This window comes from Rhinatrema bivittatum, chromosome 2 (genome assembly GCF_901001135.1).
Source record: "Rhinatrema bivittatum chromosome 2, aRhiBiv1.1, whole genome shotgun sequence".
NCBI classification, from domain to species: domain Eukaryota; kingdom Metazoa; phylum Chordata; class Amphibia; order Gymnophiona; family Rhinatrematidae; genus Rhinatrema; species Rhinatrema bivittatum.
The window spans coordinates 326,636,898-326,656,449 of NC_042616.1; the positions used below are offsets into that span (position 1 = coordinate 326,636,898).

General features: G+C 42.3%; 1 protein-coding gene across 1 annotated transcript in view; it reads right to left on the reverse strand.

The window, feature by feature from the left end:
- Nucleotides 1-830: 830 nt before the first annotated feature.
- The window catches only part of NPSR1 (neuropeptide S receptor 1), a 197,691-nt gene continuing 178,969 nt past the window's right edge, over nt 831-19,552 (reverse strand). The window contains exons 6-8 of the mRNA XM_029587090.1: nt 18,793-18,882; nt 11,074-11,254; nt 831-1,910 (exon numbers count right to left, since the gene is read on the reverse strand). Coding sequence (XP_029442950.1) covers nt 1,820-1,910; nt 11,074-11,254; nt 18,793-18,882 — 362 coding nt within the window. The 3' untranslated portion in view covers nt 831-1,819. The remainder of the gene's footprint in view (nt 1,911-11,073; nt 11,255-18,792; nt 18,883-19,552) is intronic.

A 19,552-nucleotide genomic window follows, 5' to 3' on the forward strand; every position in this document is an offset into this window, starting at 1 on the left:
AGCTCCCATTTCCAAGGCAGCAAGAGAGCCAATCCCACCCCATCGTTGCACATATCTCCACCGAGCACATGCATCCAAACCACCCCCTCCACTCCAACCATTGCATTGAAACATGGTGTACCTCACTCCTCCCCTCCCCAGTCTATCAAGACAATAAACAAGGCACTTCCAGGCCACCAGAGCACCGCACCCCTCTTGTTGGCTCCTTACTACTCATCCTGGCCACAGTCTCCTTCACCAAAACCACCGAATGGAGCCACAGGCTCTCCCATACCCACACCCCCACTGACCAAGCACCTCTCCCCAACAACTCATTGTGTTTGTTTGCCCTCCCATCACCCAAAACCGACCCAGCCCCCCTCCCCCAATCCACATAATATGTAGGACAACTCTTGCACAATCCACGCCCCAGAGACTTGAGCAACAATGACCGGGTCCAAAGCACAAAGTCAGCCGGGAGAAGACTCACAAACTAGCTGCCACCCAGCCACCTACAAATAGTCTTTACATATCAGCAAAGAGAAAAACACCTTCAGAACTGCTCCAAATCCAAAGGCTACAATCCTGCCAGTAAGGTTGCTTGTCTTGAGTCAGATGGACCAGGCAGAGAGGAATATTCCTCAAGCTGCCAGTCTTTAAAGCTAGAGCATTCAAACGTGCTCCCTGCCTCACATGGTCTCTCAGCCAACCCAGCATGAGAACATAAGAACATGCCATACTGGGTCAGACCAAGGGTTCATCAAGCCCAGCATCCTGTTTCTAACAGTGGCCAATCCAAGTCACAAGCACCTGGCAAGTACCCAAAAACTAAGTCTATTTCATGCTACTGTTGCTATTCCATGTTACCGTTGTTAGTAATAGCAACGGTAACATGGTCAACATAGTTAACCACCATGAGGCACACAACTCTTCCTCATTTTCCCACCCTTTTTACTCCATGGCTGAGTGTTGCATGGGTCAGTCTCAGTGATATGTTAGTTATGGCTGCCAAGACTGTGTTCAGCTGCCTCTCATAATCTAAACTATATTTTATGGGAAGAGATTCCACTGTTATGGGAGGCATTATCTTTCCTTCTTCCTCTTTGAATTACAATAAAACAAGGCTGTTGTAATATAATCAAATATATTTGATCCCATTTTCTCATGCATTCAGAATTCCCATTGTAAGGAAACAAAGAAAAATATGTCACCAATACAAACACACCCAACTTACAAAAGTACATTTTTTGATAGGATAAATAATTGAATGCAGAATTTATGATAGATAATTTGCAGACTTTAAATATCATGTTCAGATATTGGCTTCATAGTTTCCTTGTGTGCTGTGGAGGTTGCAAGATTTAACTTTATGTATTATCTAAAAGCTTCAGTACAGAAAAATACTGTATAGTTTTGACTGTCTGTAAGGCATGCAGCTGTATCAAAAAATGTATTTTCACCATTTTGTCAATAATCCTTTCTTTTTCGGGAAACAATAGTAAAAAAATAAATGATGCGCTCGTCTCCTCTGAGGCCACAGAATGATGAGTGTTCTAATCTATTCATTCAAAATGACTCATAAAAAAACTAAATAAGTACCTCCCAACTAATTGAAAATGCATTTTACCGGTGTTTGAGACATAGCTTCAAAATATTACAGCAATTTTAAAAATAGTTACGAAAATTCTGATAAGAAAATCTATTTACATCCATGACTTTATCTTGTAGTTTGTTCAGAAATATTCACTGTGTAAGTTATCAGGGAGACTGTACAATGTTCAGAATAGTTGGCTTAGATGTGCTCATCAAAGCATCCCGCTTTAGGCACTGGTGACGGATGCTAGATATACTCCGGTTTAGATACAACTTGCATTTCCAGGCCTTCAGTTCTGTCTCTGAGTGTTCCTCCCAGTTTTCCTGATCTTCTTTCCCTAAGGAGCACAAAGGTAAATATTGGGTTTATTTAATATGCTGGTAAAATTTGCAAAAAGGTCCCTGAGCAATGAAGTTGGCCACTTAATTTTAACTGGTTAACTTGGTCTGGATATTCAGCCCTAGCTACCTGGCTAGTGTTGTAGCTGACTAATATATGCGGTCAACTCCGCCTATGCAAATCTTATGCGGTTAGATTTAAAGCAAGCTATTTGTACGGTCACACCTAGGTAGACAAGTTTAGCTCATTAGCGCTGAATGTCATGCTGACTGTTTAAATTTGAAAACAATCCCAGGCATGCTTTGACCCCCTGACTTAGTGCCAACCGATTTTAGCTGGACAGAGCTGGGTCTGGGGAAATTTTTTACTAGGGAAATTTATGTGGTTAAAAGCTGAGTTAAAACTAATAAATCTTTTGAATTTTGACCCTTAAGTAAACAAATGGCTAGATACTTAAACAATTTATAATACACGTTCCCAATAAAATAGTATTTAGTTATTTATCAGATTTTTATATTCCCCTTTTTGGGGAATATAAAAGCCCCCACGTGTGCCAAAGCTGGGAGATATGTAACTTGGACCAGCGCACGCTGCATGGATTTTTAGAGGCGCCCAGGTACACGCCGTCTCCCTGCTTAGAGATTTCAGCCTAAGCAGGGAGATGGTGTCGGCGTTCGAAAAATTGACGGACCCGCAGCATCTTGCATTGTCATTGTTTAAAGATCTGCTTTATATCCCCGCTAAAGCAAGGGAAAGTGCTGGATCAGGAGAGCTTGAAACGGATGTCTCTGAAGCAGCTTGTGTGGCGAAACGCGCGCGTCGGACAAGTGACTCCGACAGCTACGGGATGAGCAACCCCGACAACCTACAAATAAGGAAAGTCAACCCTTTTTAAATATATAGTAAAAAACACAAAAAAATACAAATAATTGAACTTTGATGCTAGTTCCTTGGACCAATTGATTAAATGTGACCCTGTGAAAGTGCATGAAATGCAAGTTCAACTTGTGAGCACTGGGGGTGGTATGATGGTCCTTAAATCTATATGAGAAAATTCTACAGCGTTGTTATTTTCTAAAAGATTTCTAAATACCACGTGTTTTCATATAGATTTCAATTACCCCAATATTGACTGGGTAAATGTATCATCGGTACATGCTAGAGACATAAAGTTCCTGGATGGAATAAATGAGTTTTATGGAGCAATTGGTTCAGGAACCGATAAGAAGGGGAGCAATTTTAGATCTAATTCTCAGTGGAGCACAGGATTTGGTGAGAGAAGTAATGGGCTGTTTGGCAATAGTGTTCATACTATGGTCAAATTTGAATTAATGACTGGAAGGGAGAGAGTAAGAAAATCCATTGCTCTTGTACTAACCTTTCAAAAGGGAAACTGATAAAATGAGAAAAATAATTAGAAATAAACTGAAAGGAGCAACTACAAAGGTAAAAAGTGTGCAAGAGGCATGGTCATTGTTAAAAAATACCATCCTAGAAGCACAGTCCAGATGTATTCTACACATTAAGAAAGGTGGAAAGAAGGCAAAACGATTACCGGCACGGTTAAAAGTGGAGGTGAAAGAAGCTATTTTAGCCAAAGGATCTTCATTCAAAAACTGGAAGAAGGATCCAACAGAAGAAAATAGGATAATGCATAAGCATTGGGAAGTTAAATGTAAGACATTGATAAGATAGGCTAAGAGAAAATTTGAAAAGAAATTGGTCGTAGAGGCAAATATACGAAGCAGAAAGCCTGTGAGGGAGTCAGTTGGACTGTTAGATAATTGAGGAGTTAAAGGGTCACTTAGAGAAGATAAGGCCATCACAGAAAGATTAAATGATTTCTTTGCTTCGGTATTTACTGAAGAGGATGTTGGGGAGGTACCTGTTTCGGAGAAAGTTTTCATGTGTAATGATTTAGATGGACTGAACCAAATCACGGTGAACCAAGAAGATGTGGTAGGCCTGATTAACAAACTGAAGAGTAGTAAATCACCTGGACCAGATGGTATACACCCCAGGGTTCTGAAGGAACTAAAAAATGAAAATTCAGACCTATTAGTAAAAATTTGTAACCTATCATTAAAATCATCCATTGTACCTGAAGACTGGAGGGTGGCTATTGTAACCCCAATATTTGAAAAGGGCTCCAGGGGTGATCCGGGAAACTACAGACCAGTTAGCCTGACTTCAGTGCCAGGAAAAATAGTGGAAAGTGTTCTAAATATCAAAATCACAAATCATATAGAAAGACATGGTTTAATGGAACAAAGTCAGCATGGCTTTACCCAAGGCAAGTCTTGCCTCACAAATCTGCTTCACTTTTTTTGAAGGAGTTAATAAACACGTTATCTACATTGTAGATAAAGGTGAACCAGTAGATTTTTAGAAGTCATTTGACAAAGTTCCTCATGAGAGGCTTCAAGGAAAAGTAAAAAGTCATGGATAGGTAGCGATGTCCTTTCGTGGATTACAAACTGGCTAAAAGACAGGAAACAGAGAGTAGGATTAAATGGAAAATTTTCTCAGTGGAAGGGAGTGGGCAGTGGAGTGCCTCAGGGATCTGTATTGGGATCCGTACTTTTCAATATATTTATAAATGATCTGGAAAGAAATATGACGAGTGAGGTAATCAAATTTGTAGATGATACAACATTGTTCAGAGTAGTTAAATCACAAGCAGATTGTGATAAATTGCAGGAAGACCTTGTGAGGTTGGAAAATTGGGCATCAAAATGGCAGATGAAATTTAATGTGGATAAGTGCAAGGTGATGCATATAGGGAAAAATAACCCATGCAATAGTTACACAATGTTAGGTTCCATATTAGGAGCTACCCCCCAAGAAAGAGATCTAGGCATCATAGTGGATAACACATTGAAATCATCAGTTCAGTGTGCTGCAGCAGTCAAAAAAGCAAACAGAATGTTGGGAATTATTAGAAAGGGAATGGTGAATAAAACGGAAAATGTCATAATGCCTCTGTATCGCTCCATGGTGAGACCACACCGTGAATACTGTGTACAATTCTAGTCGCCACATCTGAAAAAAGATATAATTGCGATGGAGAAGGTACAGAGAAGGGTGACCAAAAAAAAAGGGGAATGGAACAGCTCCCCTATGAGGAAAGACTAAAGAGGTTAGGACTTTTGAGCTTGGAGAAGAGACGGCTGAGGAGGGATATGATAGAGGTGTTTAAAATCATGAGAGGTCTAGAACAGGTAAATGTGAATTGGTTATTTACTCTTTCGGATAATAGAAATACTAGGGGGCACTCCATGAAGTTAGCATGTGGCACATTTAAAACTAATCGGAGAAAGTTCTTTTTCACTCAACTCTGAAATTTGTTGCCAGAGAATGTGGTTAATGCAGTTAGTATAGCTGTGTTTAAAAAAAGATTGGCTAAGTTCTTGGAGGAGAAGTCCATTACCTGTTATTAATTAAGTTGACTTAGAAAATGGCCACTGCTATTACTAGCAACAGTAGCATGGAATAGACTTGGTTTTTGGTACTTGCCAGGTTCTTATGGCCTGGATTGGCCACTGTTGGAAACAGGATGCTGGGCTTGATGGACCTTTGGTCTGATCCAGTATGGCATGTTCTTATGTTCTTAAAACAGCAGGTGAAATATATGCAGTGATTTTCCTGAGAAAATGTTCAAAGTGAAACTATATGGGTATCTTTACTTTGAAAATTGGGGTAAAGTCCACAGATAAGTACCCATGGACTTTGCACTAATGTGGACAGTTAGAAAATTACCCGCTAATGACAAGGTGACTAGTTATCTAAAGTCCAGTAGTCACTGCATGGCATGGCTTAATATGAGAATAGTGACAGAGATGGGATGCACAGAAGTGAGGCTCTTAGAGTTCAGGCATACCAGCTTTCTTCAGCCGGAATTTTACCTCCGCTACTGACCTACTAGCTTCCTCTCGATTGATTTTAGATTAAGTGAAAGGCTGCTTTCCAGTTGTCATTTTATCATTGTTGAGCCCCAGTTACCAGATGAAGATGCTGGTTTCTGGCTGGACAAGTTAATCTATATGACTTCAATATTTATAAGAATATTCTCTTTACTGCTAAATTATGTGGGTTAAGACATAACTTCAAATGTAGCAATGATCCAAGAACCCTATGCTATCTCCCTCTCCTGATGATCCCTATATTTAGGGTGAAACAGAAGACCTTTTGTTGAGAGTGGAGACAAAAAGAATGCATAATTAGCATCTGAAATACATATGATTATTGCTATAATTGCCCGTGTGAGGCACCGAAGCAGGTCTTCCTGTGAAGAGTTTGTCATTTACAAATCTGAGCAGCCTACTGTTTGAAGAGCAGTGTCTCATACTGAATTTTATGTGGAAATAGTGTTACATTGTGAATAAGCAGGATATATTAGCAACTGTTTCTTTAAGAGAATTTGGATCATGTTTGTGATGTGGATACTCTGTTGCTAAAATACTTGTGAATGGATTAGTTTCCCTTTCCCTTCTCTTTTTCATTTATGTTGGTTTTTTTATGAAGTAGTATGTAAATGATACTTTTGCAAAGATTTTTAAAATTGTGTGGAAATTAATACAACTTTTTCTATATTTATATTTTGATAGTTTGTAGGTCACTGATTGTGTCATGTACATTAAGGATATAGTTTAGCGTAAGTGTTCATATACAACCATAGGCATTCTCAACAAAGATAAAACAAGCCAGTTCATGTCCTCACAGGGATGTCTATGATTATTGTCAGTAGAATTACACTATAAAGTAGGGATGTGCAGACAAAAAGTTTATGTTCATAAGTCCATAAGTCGAAAGGGGGGGGGGGGGGGGGTCAATTTCGGTCAATATGGACATATGTAGAATTCCATAAGTTGAGTCTATGTCCATACGTGCACCGATTCCCGAAATAAAAATTTAAACCCCTCACCCTCCTTAATCCCCCCCCCAAGACTTACCAAAACTCCCGGGGAGTCAGGACGCCATTCCTGTATTCCTTTGCGAGGAGCACGTGATGTCGGCGTCACGTCGGAGTGACGCGGACGTCACGTGATTCACCGCGCGTCCGCTCCGGGACCCTCGTTCGACCCAAACGGAACTTTTGGCCAGCTTGGGGGGGTCGACCCCCAAGCTGGCCAAAAGTTCCGTTTGGGTCGAACGAGGGTCCCGGAGCGGACGCGCGGTGAATCACGTGACGTCCTCGTCACGTGCTCCTCGCAAAGGAATACAGGAATGGCGTCCTGACTCCCCGGGAGTTTTGGTAAGTCTTGGGGGGGGGGGGGGATTAAGGAGGGTGAGGGGTTTAAATTTTTATTTATGATCAACGATCGCGATTTCCAACTTATTCAACATAGCTATGTTGAATAAGTTGGAAATCGCGATCGTTTTCGCCTCATCACTTTTTTAAGTTAAAAAAAAAAAAGTTGCGTTTTACATATGCGGTGAAAACGAATGCACACCCCTACTATAAAGGCATATCTCCCTTTCAACATTATTATGACTGCCAATTTTAAAACCCGACACGGGCATTAATTAGGGAATGTGTAAATATGTTGGGCTTGCAGATTTTTAAAGCCGCCCGGATATGTTCTGTAAATGCTGCAGCATGCACATCTCATGAAATTTGCAAAAAGGGGCAGGAGGAGTGAACCAGAGATGTGTGCCTAAATACTTAGGCGATCAGATACGCGCCAAGTCCCCCTGCTACATAAGTTTACTTCTGCTAAGGATGCTGTGTAAGTTAAAAATAAAGATAATTAGGCAGATCAGTGGGATTGTAAGGATTGGGGATAACTGGGGGAAGTGAAGGCTATCAAACCATGGGGGGTTGGAGGATCTATCTTTTATCTGGGTGAACTGAGGAAGAACTGGTAAAACTGGAATGGTGTCTGCGTGTGCCCCTTTTATGCGGTAGAAGTGGAATTCGCATGTACCTGCGCATGCCCACTTAAAATGTGGTGCACGTGTGCATAGCCAGGCTATTTTTTAACATGTGAGCAAGTTATAAACTAGCCGGGACCCTGGAAGCGGGCTGACCAATGCTCTCACAAGTGCAGCCACACGCCGGTTTCAAAGTTACCCTCATAAGCTCGGGATTTCAAAGGCCCACGTGCATTTTAAAACAGGCCCGGCCATGCGTGTAAACCCCGGTACATGCCGGGTCTCTCCAAAGGGGCGGATCGGGGGGACAGGGTCTGGACGGGGAGGGGTGGGGCAGGGGGAAGGCTGGGACAGCGCTATTCTATGCTGTCCCGAGGAAGCATTTACCAGCAGCTGGCCGGCGCGTGCAGATTACTTCAGCTCTAGAGGAGCACAAAGTAATAAAACAAAAAAATAAGTAAGAAGATAGGAAGGGTTTGGGGGTGGGGAGGAGAGGGGAAGAGGGAGGGAGTTTAGGTAGGGGGGTATGGAAGTTCCCTCCCAGTCTGCATCTTAATTTCAGCGGACTGGGAGGGAACTGGGGGAGGCCTGATTGCGTCGCCGCACATATTAATAGAAAATTTGCCCTTCTGTATGCTGCCCACACATGCGCGCATGGCGGATTTTATAAGATATGCGCGTAGTTACGCGAACCTTATAGAATCCGAGGTCGGCGCGTGCAAGGCTGCGCAAAATCGGCAGCCTGCGCGCGCCGAGCCGTGCAGCCTGTCTCCTTTCCCTCCGAGGCCGCTCCGAAATTGGAGCGGCCTAGGAGGGAACTTTCCTTTCGCGTCCCCCCACCTTCCCCTCCCTTCCCCTACCTAACCCACCCCCCGGCCCTACCTAAATCCCCCTACCTTTGTTGGGCAAGTTACACCTACTTGAAGCAGGCGTAACTTGTGCACGCTGCCTCGCATCCCCCGGCACAGGCTGCAGTGCCGGGGGACTCGGGACTGCCCTCCCGGCCCGCCCCCGAACCGTCACCACGCCCCCGGACCCGCCCTCTCCCCGCCCCTTTTACGAAGCCCCAGGACTTACACGCGTCCCGGGGCTTTGTGCGCGCCGGCGGCCTATGCAGAATAGGTGTGCCGGCACGCGTGTGCCCTGCGCGCGTAAATCCGGGATGATTTACGCGCAGGGCTTTTAAAATCTAGCCCATAGTGTGCATGTACACGTGGCCATCAGCTTTTATAACATGCGCACACTGACGCACACATGTTATAAAATCAACGCACCCATGTGCGCATGCCGGGTACCACACGTGCATGGACAGCTGCGCGCTCCTTTTAAAATCGACCCCATAGTGTATATTTTCAAAAGTTTTTATGCTTTTTTTTTCATGCATTTGGACATTGTTCCAGTAAATGCAATGAAACTTGGCTTCAAAACTTTTACATTTAAACAAAAGATGTAATATTATATTATACTTTCATTACTTAGAATGCCATGCATAATGAAAAATGTAATGTTGTGTTTTGTTTGGAACAAACATTCAAAGGTAGCAACCTGTGGGGTTTTCTTTACAAAGATATGATAAAATGGCTGTTTTAAGCAAAGAACCCTGATGGGTAGGAGAACATCAACTACAAATAGAATAGCAGTTGTCCAAGCAGCAAAATGTAGAAAAGAGGAAAATGTGATTACATAATCAAAGACCACAGCAAGCAGCCTCAACAGCAAGCAAAAATGTGGCAGAGACGCAAATGTAGTTAGATCCTCAAAGAACATGGCAAGCAGCTGAAAATGAGGAAGAGCAACAATTAAGAAAACAGTCACCCTAGGAATTCTTTGCTTTTCTCAAGGGGAACTTTATGTAGAATAATTCAAGAGTTGGAATTGGTAAAAACTGTATCTGTTTATCACTAGCTCTAAACCAAACAAAACAGAAATCAGATCTAATATCTATTTTATAAGTTATGGCCTAGATTTACTAAGCTTTGATATGGGTAATGGTATAAAGCATGCTATAGAGCAACACTGGGTGCAGCGACATCCTCCACTTTGTAGAAAATATCCCCCCCCCCTCAACCAAATACCACCCTGTTAACCCCACCCCCTCCCACCACCCTCCTTACATAAAAGATAGACCCTAGTGGTCGAGTGGGCCCCGGAACCCCCAGTACCTTTAGAAGACTCGGTGGTGGTGCAAAGGTGGCTTGGAGGGTGAGGAAAGGTTAAACACTGGACATTTGTACCAAACGTCCAATGCCCATACAGGATTTGGGTTGTGCCAGTTGGGTTGGGAGGGTTTGGGTTAGGCTTACAGAAGGAAGAGGGGAGAGTGGGCTTCAGAAGAGGTCCTGGATTCTAAATTTATTTTTCCACTCTGGGGAATGGCAGGGAGGCTTGCCAGGATGATAGGCTGGCAACGTGTTGTATTTTTTGAGGGACTTGAGGGGTGAGGGAAGAGATTCAGCAATACGGTCCACATTACTTATTCCTATTTAGAAGGGATTGCTTTGGCTGGCCCATATTGATGTTTTTCTTTTATATGTTCAGTCACTTAAAATATATTTCTTTAATGTAGCCAGTTAAGAGTTATCTGGGTACACCTACCCAGATAATGTAAACCTAAGTGATTATATTATATTCAAACCAGTGAGGTTGGAAAGTTGTCCAGGTAGGTATAGGTGGATACATTTATTCAAATATATTACTGTATTCAGCAGGAGGTTTATTCTTTATTTATTACTTTTATATATTGACATTTGATCTGAGACATCACACAGGTTTATATTCAGGTACTGTAGGTATTTCCCTATCCCCAGAGGGCTTACAATCTAAGTTTTGTACCTGAGGCAATGGAGGATAATGTGACTTGCCCAAGGTCACAAGGAGCAACAGCGGGACTTGAACACTGGTCTCCTGGTTCAGAGCCCACTGCTCTACCCACTGGGCTACTCCTCCTACTGAATAGCCTGGATAACGTATCTGGCTAACTTTAGTCAGATAAGTGATCTTTTCCCTGCTTTTCTGAATATTGGCTTCCTTGACTTTATAAAACTGAAGATGTAAAAATATAAAATCTTTTGACAAAAAAGGTAGTCTTGAAACTGCTGTTTGTAATGCTAAACATTATGTAGGCGAAGTAGTTTTGATTTTGCAAAGCAAGTTGCATAAAGAAAAAACTTTTTTTCATGAATAATTCTGAAGGGTATACATTCTAAATGTTTTTACCGTGGAACTTTCTTCACAGCTCTAATTTACAACACTATGTAAAGCTGAAAGAAGAAAAAAAAAAGCAGTACCTGAATAAACGGCAGTGCTTGTTGCTGAAGATGCAGTATATGATTGGATTCATGGCACTATTTAAAGCTGGTAAATTCTGAATAATAACTGATGCATAGACACGTTCTTTGGTATCAGGCAGTATATTGAAGTTATCCAGAATATCAAACAGAAAGTAGGGACTCCAGCAGAGCACAAAAGCTAAAAAAAAATATATATGTAATTCAAACATTATTTTAAGATTAAATAAATATTACAGAAATCCATAAAACCATCTTTATTAAACTGCCAGAAATGGATGCTTTGGGATATTATAGGGTTACTAGTCAAATAGTCCATAAAAAATGATAGGTGAAAAAGGCTTGCCCCCAGCCCATCCCCAGCACTCTCTTTCCCTCAACTCCCCAAGGCAGACCCCAACAGCTTCTCCTTGTTGCCTGAGGCTGGTGGTGCTGTGGAAGCAGGGTTCATAGCTCCTGAGATGAAAGAGTTGTAGTCATCATGCATTTACAGTGCATTGTGCATAGCCTCTAGCTAAAGACTGTCACTACAATAACTTGACTTATTTACTAAGTTGTGTAGGTGCAATAATGCATGTTATTTTCCAATTAATGCTTGTTACCTGAATTTAAAATGTGCCAATTGCTGTTAATACTTGTTATACTTGTGATAATGCAGCTATTAGAGATATGCATTCGTTTTTGCCAAATTGGAAAATTTCAAAGAAATTGTCCAATTCAGCATGGATCGGAGGACCCAAAAAATGATTGAGTTTTCCCTGAAATTTCGGGGAAAAATAGTTTTTTGGGTTAGCGTGAGGTAGGGGCACATTTATTAAACCCCCCCCCCCCAAACTCACCCCGACCCTTCAAAGTAACTTAATTACAACCCCCCTACCATCCCGATTTCCCCCCCCCCCCAAGACTTACTGAAAGCCCTGGTGGTCCAGTGGGGGTCCCGGGAGCGAGCCTGCCAGGAATCAAAATGGAGCTGGTGGCACTTTGTCCTTACCATGTGACAGGGGCTACCGGTGCCATTGGTCGTCCTCTGTCACATGGTAGGAGCAATGGACGGCCGGCACCATCTTAGAAAATGACATTGCTTTGCTATCTTTAGATCACAAGACACTAATACCTCAAGATTCCTGTCTTAGTCCATGCACATCAGTTTTTCACCCCCCATTACATACAACTCTTTTGAATTGCCACATCCCAAATGCATGACTCTGCACTTCTTGGTATTGAATCCCAGCTGCCAAATCTTCAACCACTCTTCAAGCTTTCTTAAATCACTTTTAATTCTCTCTACTCCTTCAGGCATGTCCACTCTGTTGCAGATCTTAGTATCATCTGTAAATAGACAAACCTTACCATCTATACCAGTGGTTCTCAACCCTGTCCTGGGGACCCCCCAGCCAGTCAGGTTTTCAGGATATCCACAATGAATATGCATGAGAGAAAATGTGCATGTTATGGAGGCAGTGTATGCAAATTTTCTCTCATGCATATTCATTGTGGATATCCTGAAAACCCGACTGGCTTGGGGGGTCCCCAGGACACAGTTGAGAACCACTGATCTATACCTTCTGTAATGTTGCTCACAAAGATATTGAACAGAGCCACTGATCTCTCTGGCTCACCACTTAATATGGTTCTCTTTTCAGAGTAGATTCCATTTACTATTACATGCTGTCTCCTATCAGTCAACCAATTTGTAATCCATGCTACCACCATGGTACTCACCCCAAGCTTCTCATTTTATGAACAATCCTCCTATGTGGGACCATTTCAAAAGCTTTGGTAAAATCCAAGTAGATCACACTGAGCACTCATTCTAGATCTAATTCTCTAGTCATCCAATAAAAAATAAAAAAAAAAACCATCAGATTTGTCTGACAAGTCCTTCCCATGGTGAATTCATTCTGCCTCAGGTCCAGCAATATACCTGATTGTAGATAGTACACCAGTTTTTTGAATGGGTGACTAGAGAACTGGATTGAGGAAGAGCACTCAAAGTCATGTATTTGAATTTCAGCAAAGCTTTTGATACAGTTCCACAAAGGTGGCTTGTGAACAAAATGAGGAGCTTTGGAGTAAGCACTAAAGTAGTGGAGTGGATTACAAACTGGCTGACTGATAGGAGACAGCATGTAATGATAAATGGAGCCTACTCGGAAGAGAGAGCCATGTTAAGTGGAGTACCGAAGGGATTGGTATTGGGACTGGTTCTGTTCAATATCTTTGTGAGTGACATTGCAGAAGGGATAGAAGGTAAAGTTTGCCTATTTGTGGAGGCCTCACCTGGAGTACTGTGTTCAGTTCTGGAGCCCTTATCTCAAAGGATAGAGACAGGATGGAGGCAGTCCAGAGAAAGGCTACCAAAATGGTGTGGGGTCAGTATCAGGAAACCTATGAGGAGAGACTGAAGGATATGAATAAGAAAAGAGGAGGCGCAGAGGTGATATGATCCAGACCTTCAGACACCTAAAAGGTTTTAGTGATGTGAAATGTCAAACCTTTTCCATTGGAAAGAAACCAGTAGAACTAGGGATAACAGAATGAAACTCCAAGGAGGATGCCTCAGAACCAATATCAGAAAATATTTCTTCATGGCGAGGGTAGTGAATGCCCTTCCGGTGGAGGTGGTGAAAACCAAAACAGTGAAAGACTTCAAAAGGGCATGGGATAAATACTGTGGATCTCTCAAGGCTAAAGGATGGAAATGAAGAAAAGATTGCATGCAGTAACTTGATGGTGTGGCAGTTATTACCCTTAACCAATAAGCCTTGATACTGTTGATGGAACTCCATCATTGCTCTCTGTTTCATCGGCAGGGAAAGGAGGGGAATTGGATTCATTAAGCAACTGAGCAACCCAACTTTTACTGTCTGGGGAAACAACTATGGGGTTAACATGCTGATGCAGTGGTTACTATCCTAAAACAACAGGACTGTTACTGTGATGCAACTCGAACATTGCACTATGCTTCAACAGCAAGCATAACAGGGAATTGGAATCAACAGCAATCAACAAGGGCTAGTGTAGGAAACTGATAAACATGGGGGCGGGGGGGGGGGGGGTTTAAGGGTAATGGAATTCAAACAGCAACCAATGAGGGTCCTGATTTTTATGATCTGGGAAACATATAAGCATGGGGTAATCTATATGGCTCAGGCTTACTGGGCAGACTAGATTTGGTTCTTTTCTGCTGTCATTTCTATGTTTCTATCCTTTTCTTCAGCAGAGTCTCCATTAATTTTCCCACCATCAAGGTGATGCTAACTGGCCTGTGGTTTCCAACCTCCTCTTTGCTACCATTTTTGTGAAGCGTGACCACAACTGGTCTTCTCCAATCCGGTGGCACCCCTCCTGTTTCCAGAGATCTATTTAACAAGTTCTTCAGCGGACCCACCACCACTTCTCTGAACTCCCTGGGATTTATTTCATCTGGTCCCATGGCCTTGTCCACTTTCAGTTTGCCTAGCTCGTCCCATACATTCTCTTCTGCAAATGGAGTTTCAACTGCCCCATCCCCATCTATGGTTTTGTCAATGTTATTCTCCAGGGTCTTCTTTAGTGAACACTGAAATGAAATATTTCTTTAATATTTTTCACCATTTCTTTGTCTCTTTTCATACATTGCTCCTCATCACCTTTCAGTTTCGCCCTATCACCTCTGGCCTCTCTTCTTTCTCTGATATATCTGATAAATGTTTTGTCACCTCTCTTAACTCTTTGACAATCCTTTCTTCCACTTGACTTTTTGCTTTCCTTATTTCTTTCGTCTCTCTCAGTTTTAGCAGGTATTCTTCCCTGTGTTCCCTTTTTTGGGATCCTTTATACTTCTTGAACGCTGTTTTTTCTTTTGCCTTTATTTTTTCAGCTACCTCCTTAAAGAACCAGTACAGTCTCTTTTTCCTCTTACTCTTGTTTACTTTTCTAACATATAGATTTGTTGGCTATGTAATTGCTCCTTTTAATTTTGCCCATTGTTATTCCACTCCACCCATTTTCTCCCAGTCTTATAGTTCTCCTCCAGGTATGTCCCCATTTTGACAAAGTTCGTATTTGTGAAATTAAAAAATTGGGTCTTCATGTGACTTCTCTGTATCCTGTTCATGGTATTGAACTATATCATCTGATGATCACTGGTGTTCAGGTGAGTCCCTACTTAAACATTAGAGACATTATTATAATTAGTGAGCAGCACTGGATCGAGTATCACACCCTCCTTCATGGGTTCCATTGCCAGTTGTTTGAGCAGAGCCCCTGGAAAGGCATCCACTATCTCTCTACCTCTTGAAGATTGCTCAGAAGGGATGCTCCAATCCATATCTAGCAGATTAAAATCTCCAATTAGCAACACTTCTCCCTTCCTTCCCATCCTTTGGATGTCTTTGATCAAATCTCTGTCCAGTTCTTCTGTTTGAGTTGATGGCCTTTAGATGATACCAGTAAAAATGGAATCACCATCTTCATTTTTTAGGATGGTCTATAATGCTTCTTCTCGATTCCATGCCCTTATAATTCAGTTGCTTGGAAATTGCTTTTAAGATAAAGAGCTACTTCTCCTCAACAAGTTAAAGGCTGGAATGGCCATATCCCAATCATGAGAATAAGTGAATCATCTCTTCATATTAACAACAATGTCCAAGTCTGCCTCCACCATTAGTGCTTGAAGATCTGAGATTTTATTACCAGACTATGAGCATTTGTTTCATAACTTTCCAGCTGCTCCTCCTTGTCAGCTTTTCTGCTTTTTTGAACTGATTTTGTTTCTGTCTCTTCCCTCTTCCTGTTTTACTTGAGAATAACATGCCAATTTTACTAGCCACCTCCGGCCACTCCTGCTCCCTAGTTTAAATACCTGATAATGTATGATCTGAATTTTTCACTATGTATCCTCTTTCCTGCCATAGACAAAGGTAGGCCATCCTTACCATATAATCTTTTATTGCGCCATACATGGCCCTGGCCTCCAATGTATACAAAACACTTTCCCTTACACCAGGTTTTGAACCAGGTTTGAAAAAATCTATTTGGTATAGCCTTTCCTTTCCCTTTCCCTGAACAGGTAATACCTCCTAAAAGACAATAGTCTGCCATGTATCTAATCTTCTTCCTTAGACTTTGGAAATCTTCCTATACTTTATGGACACCATTTCTAGTGAGGTCATTGGACCCCAGATGGATGAAAACATTGATATCATAATTCTTACTTTCTTCTATAATTGCTTTGACCACATGGTTTACATTTCTATTAGCTGAGGATCCTGAAAGGCATTTAACTGTCGTGTCCCCATCAACATGAGTTCCCAACTTGGTTCCTTTGATGATTCCAGAAACTGATGTATTTGTGGCATTATGGACCCTTGGTCACTGTGGAGATGACTCTGCCCACGGGGAGGGGCCCCTTGGGAAACCACAACAATAGGCTAAACTCAGATAGCAGGCACAGAATGAATGGAGGGCTTTATTGTACTATTGTAGATAGATGGTATGAAGCAGGAAGGTAAGGCACTGAGGTCTGCGAGGTGCCAATACGTTCAACAGTCTCACATGTAGAATCTCACCCAGATGTTCAAGAGAGGTGGGGACCCGCGGTGCGGTCAACGTCGAGCCTTGTGGGTGGAGTTGGAGTACCGGATCGTAGAGGTACTCACAGGAGTGTAGGCATCTTCCTGGTAGTGAGATAGTGGGACCGAAGGTCCATGGTTCAGGATACATAGACTGGTAGGTCCTTGAGGAGCGAGTACCTGATAGTCCGAAGATCCTGAAAAGAATAAGAGTGAGAGACCCCTGAGGAGTGGTTGTCTCAATTAGTAGAGGCCCCAAAGGGTGATGGAAGCGAGAGACCCCCGAGGTGCGGGTGTCTTGAGCTTCTAAAGGAGCGAGGCCCTTGGAGTGTAGAGCGATGTCTAAGCGTGAAGCTTAGAGCGGTCAGAGTAGCTTAAACCGAAGTCCTTGCTAAATCAAAGGTGGTAGCAAAGCGGAGGCTTTAAATACCCAGAGGTATTGACGTCATGCGGTGGGGATGCCCCCAAGGTTCCCTCCATGACGTGTATTTGAGCATAGGAGATGTGCGTGCATGCGCCCTAGGAGGTCACGGGAGTGAACATGGTGGACTGGAATGCCCATGCTAAGCTGGAGATGCTGAGGCCCTCAGCACTCGGCACCTGAGGCAGCCATCTTGCCCAAGGAGGAGGAAAAGGGAGGAAACGAGGTAAGGGAGAGCGGTCGCAGCTGTCTGCGACCGACGGACGCAACAGAAACAACTTTTTTTTATGACATTTGATCATGTTGAAGGGATACTGGGTGCATTGGGTGACTACTTCCCTTTCAGAAATCACTTCACATTCTATTGCTAGGGCTTCTTCATTTTCTAATGCAGAAAATGCATTATGTAAGGGCAACAGTGGGGAAAGTGGGTGCTCTTCATCACAGGCCTTATTCTACCAGGGCATATTGTAATGCAATTATTTATGGGTTTCTGAATTCTGGATGTCTGTCTTTTCTGTGAGAGTTGGGGAGTTACATAGGATGCTTCAAAGTTGGGGAAATTGGGTATCTCAGAGTCACAGATCTTGTTCTACCAGAGCCCACTGTAAACTATTTATGCCTGGATTTCTGAATCCTCTGTGGGATTGACCACCATTCTTCCCAGACTTGATGGTGCAGGGAGAAAAGAGGTGAGCATGAGAGGTCGCAGCCATCTGCGACCAACAGGCATAACAGTATGAGAAAGAGAGGAGAATAATCTTAGGGGGTTGAGAGAAGGGATTGACTGTATACTTTCCTCATTCTCTCTCCCTTCTGCCCTGTATCTCTTCCTTGTCTTTCATCCCATTCAACTCCTGCTCTCACCTGCCGGTCTCATCTCTCCCATTCATGCCTGCCATGTGTTCACTGGCCAAATGGCAGAGCAGCATTGACCCTCTGACTTCAGCCTATGGCTACAGGAATACTTTACAATGGTTGGAGCTGGGCAAGGTGGTACTTACCTGTATTTTATCCTTGTCCGATCTGTAGTAATTATTAGGGATGTGAATCGGGTGCCCAATTGTTCCCACTTTCGTGATCGTCTGGCCACAGGAAACAATCATTTTCCCGCGTTTCCCCGGGTTTTTTTTAGTGAAAAATCATTTTTCGGTTTAGTGCGCGCTAACTCATGTTTGCGCGCACTAACAAAAAAAACGTTTATTTTTGTTACTTTTTGTTATTTTTTGCTATTTTTGTTAGTGCGCACTTTGTTAGCATGCACTAACCCAAAAAACAATTTTTATGAAAAATTGGGGGTAAAATTGATCGTTTCTTTCTTTTAACTGATTTCTAATGAATTTAGAAATATCGTATGATATTTCAATTTGTTAGGAAAAACGATTCACATCCCTAGTAATTATAATATATTCCAGGATAGACAGTGCATATAGGGCCAGAATTTCTACAATCTTTCCCTCTATTTCTATAATGGAATATCCTAATACATATTGCTCATACAGCTTGAAAGACAACTATTTTATTCTATGTCACTATTTCAGTATTTTGCCTCTTTCCCCTCAGTTCCCTGCTTGTCATTCCTGTAAAGGTCATACATGGTCCCTTCCCTCTTGGCAGCAATTTTCTAAAGGACCATTTCTGTGGTACAACACTACTCTATCCATAGAAGTCCCTTTGAAAATTACCCTCTATATGTAAACTATTTAATTTTAGGTAGTTCCAAATTAGAAGATTGCAACTTACCAAGAATTACCACAATGCTGTACTTGATAGCTTTCACTTTAGCTTTAGATATGAGTCCTCGATGGTTATAATTAACACAGAAATTACCATCTGCAGAAAATAAATAGAAAATATCTATCATTATTTATACAGGTACACTGCTGATAAATGTGTAGCATACTAAATGTGATTTTAGTAATTGTGTTAGCCATCATTTGCATTTTAAGTCAGCAAAACTCTTAGAGGTCTGTCACGTAATGCTGCAGTGCCATCCCTAACACCCACTCAGGCTAGCTCTAGGGTCACTCAAAGGGTCCTGCCAAAAACTGCCCAGGCCTGCCTGCACCTATTCACAAGCTTCTACATTGGTAGCCTCCCACCTGCCAACTGGGTTCCAGCTTGCTTCTGGGCTAGTTCCCCACCCACAAGCTATCTCCTGTTGGTTTCTAGGGATACTGAGACTCCTCACAATCAAGGGTCACACAGTTCCTAGAAATACACCCACAGACCAAATATACACAATACTAGGATCGTTAGTCAGTCCAAGACAGGCAGAGCTAACAGATTAAACAGTTTATTAAGAAAAATTAGAAACAGTGAATGGATAAAAGATTTAAACTGAAAACAGAAACAGGTAAAACAACAAGGATTATACAGCAAAAGCTAACTGAACACTTTTCGCTACTTATCAGTGCTTGGGGAGGTCAGAAAAAGGCTATCCACAGGAGCTGAACAGGGCCCCAGCACAGAGATCTGCTCTCTCTGTACACCCAGCCAAAAC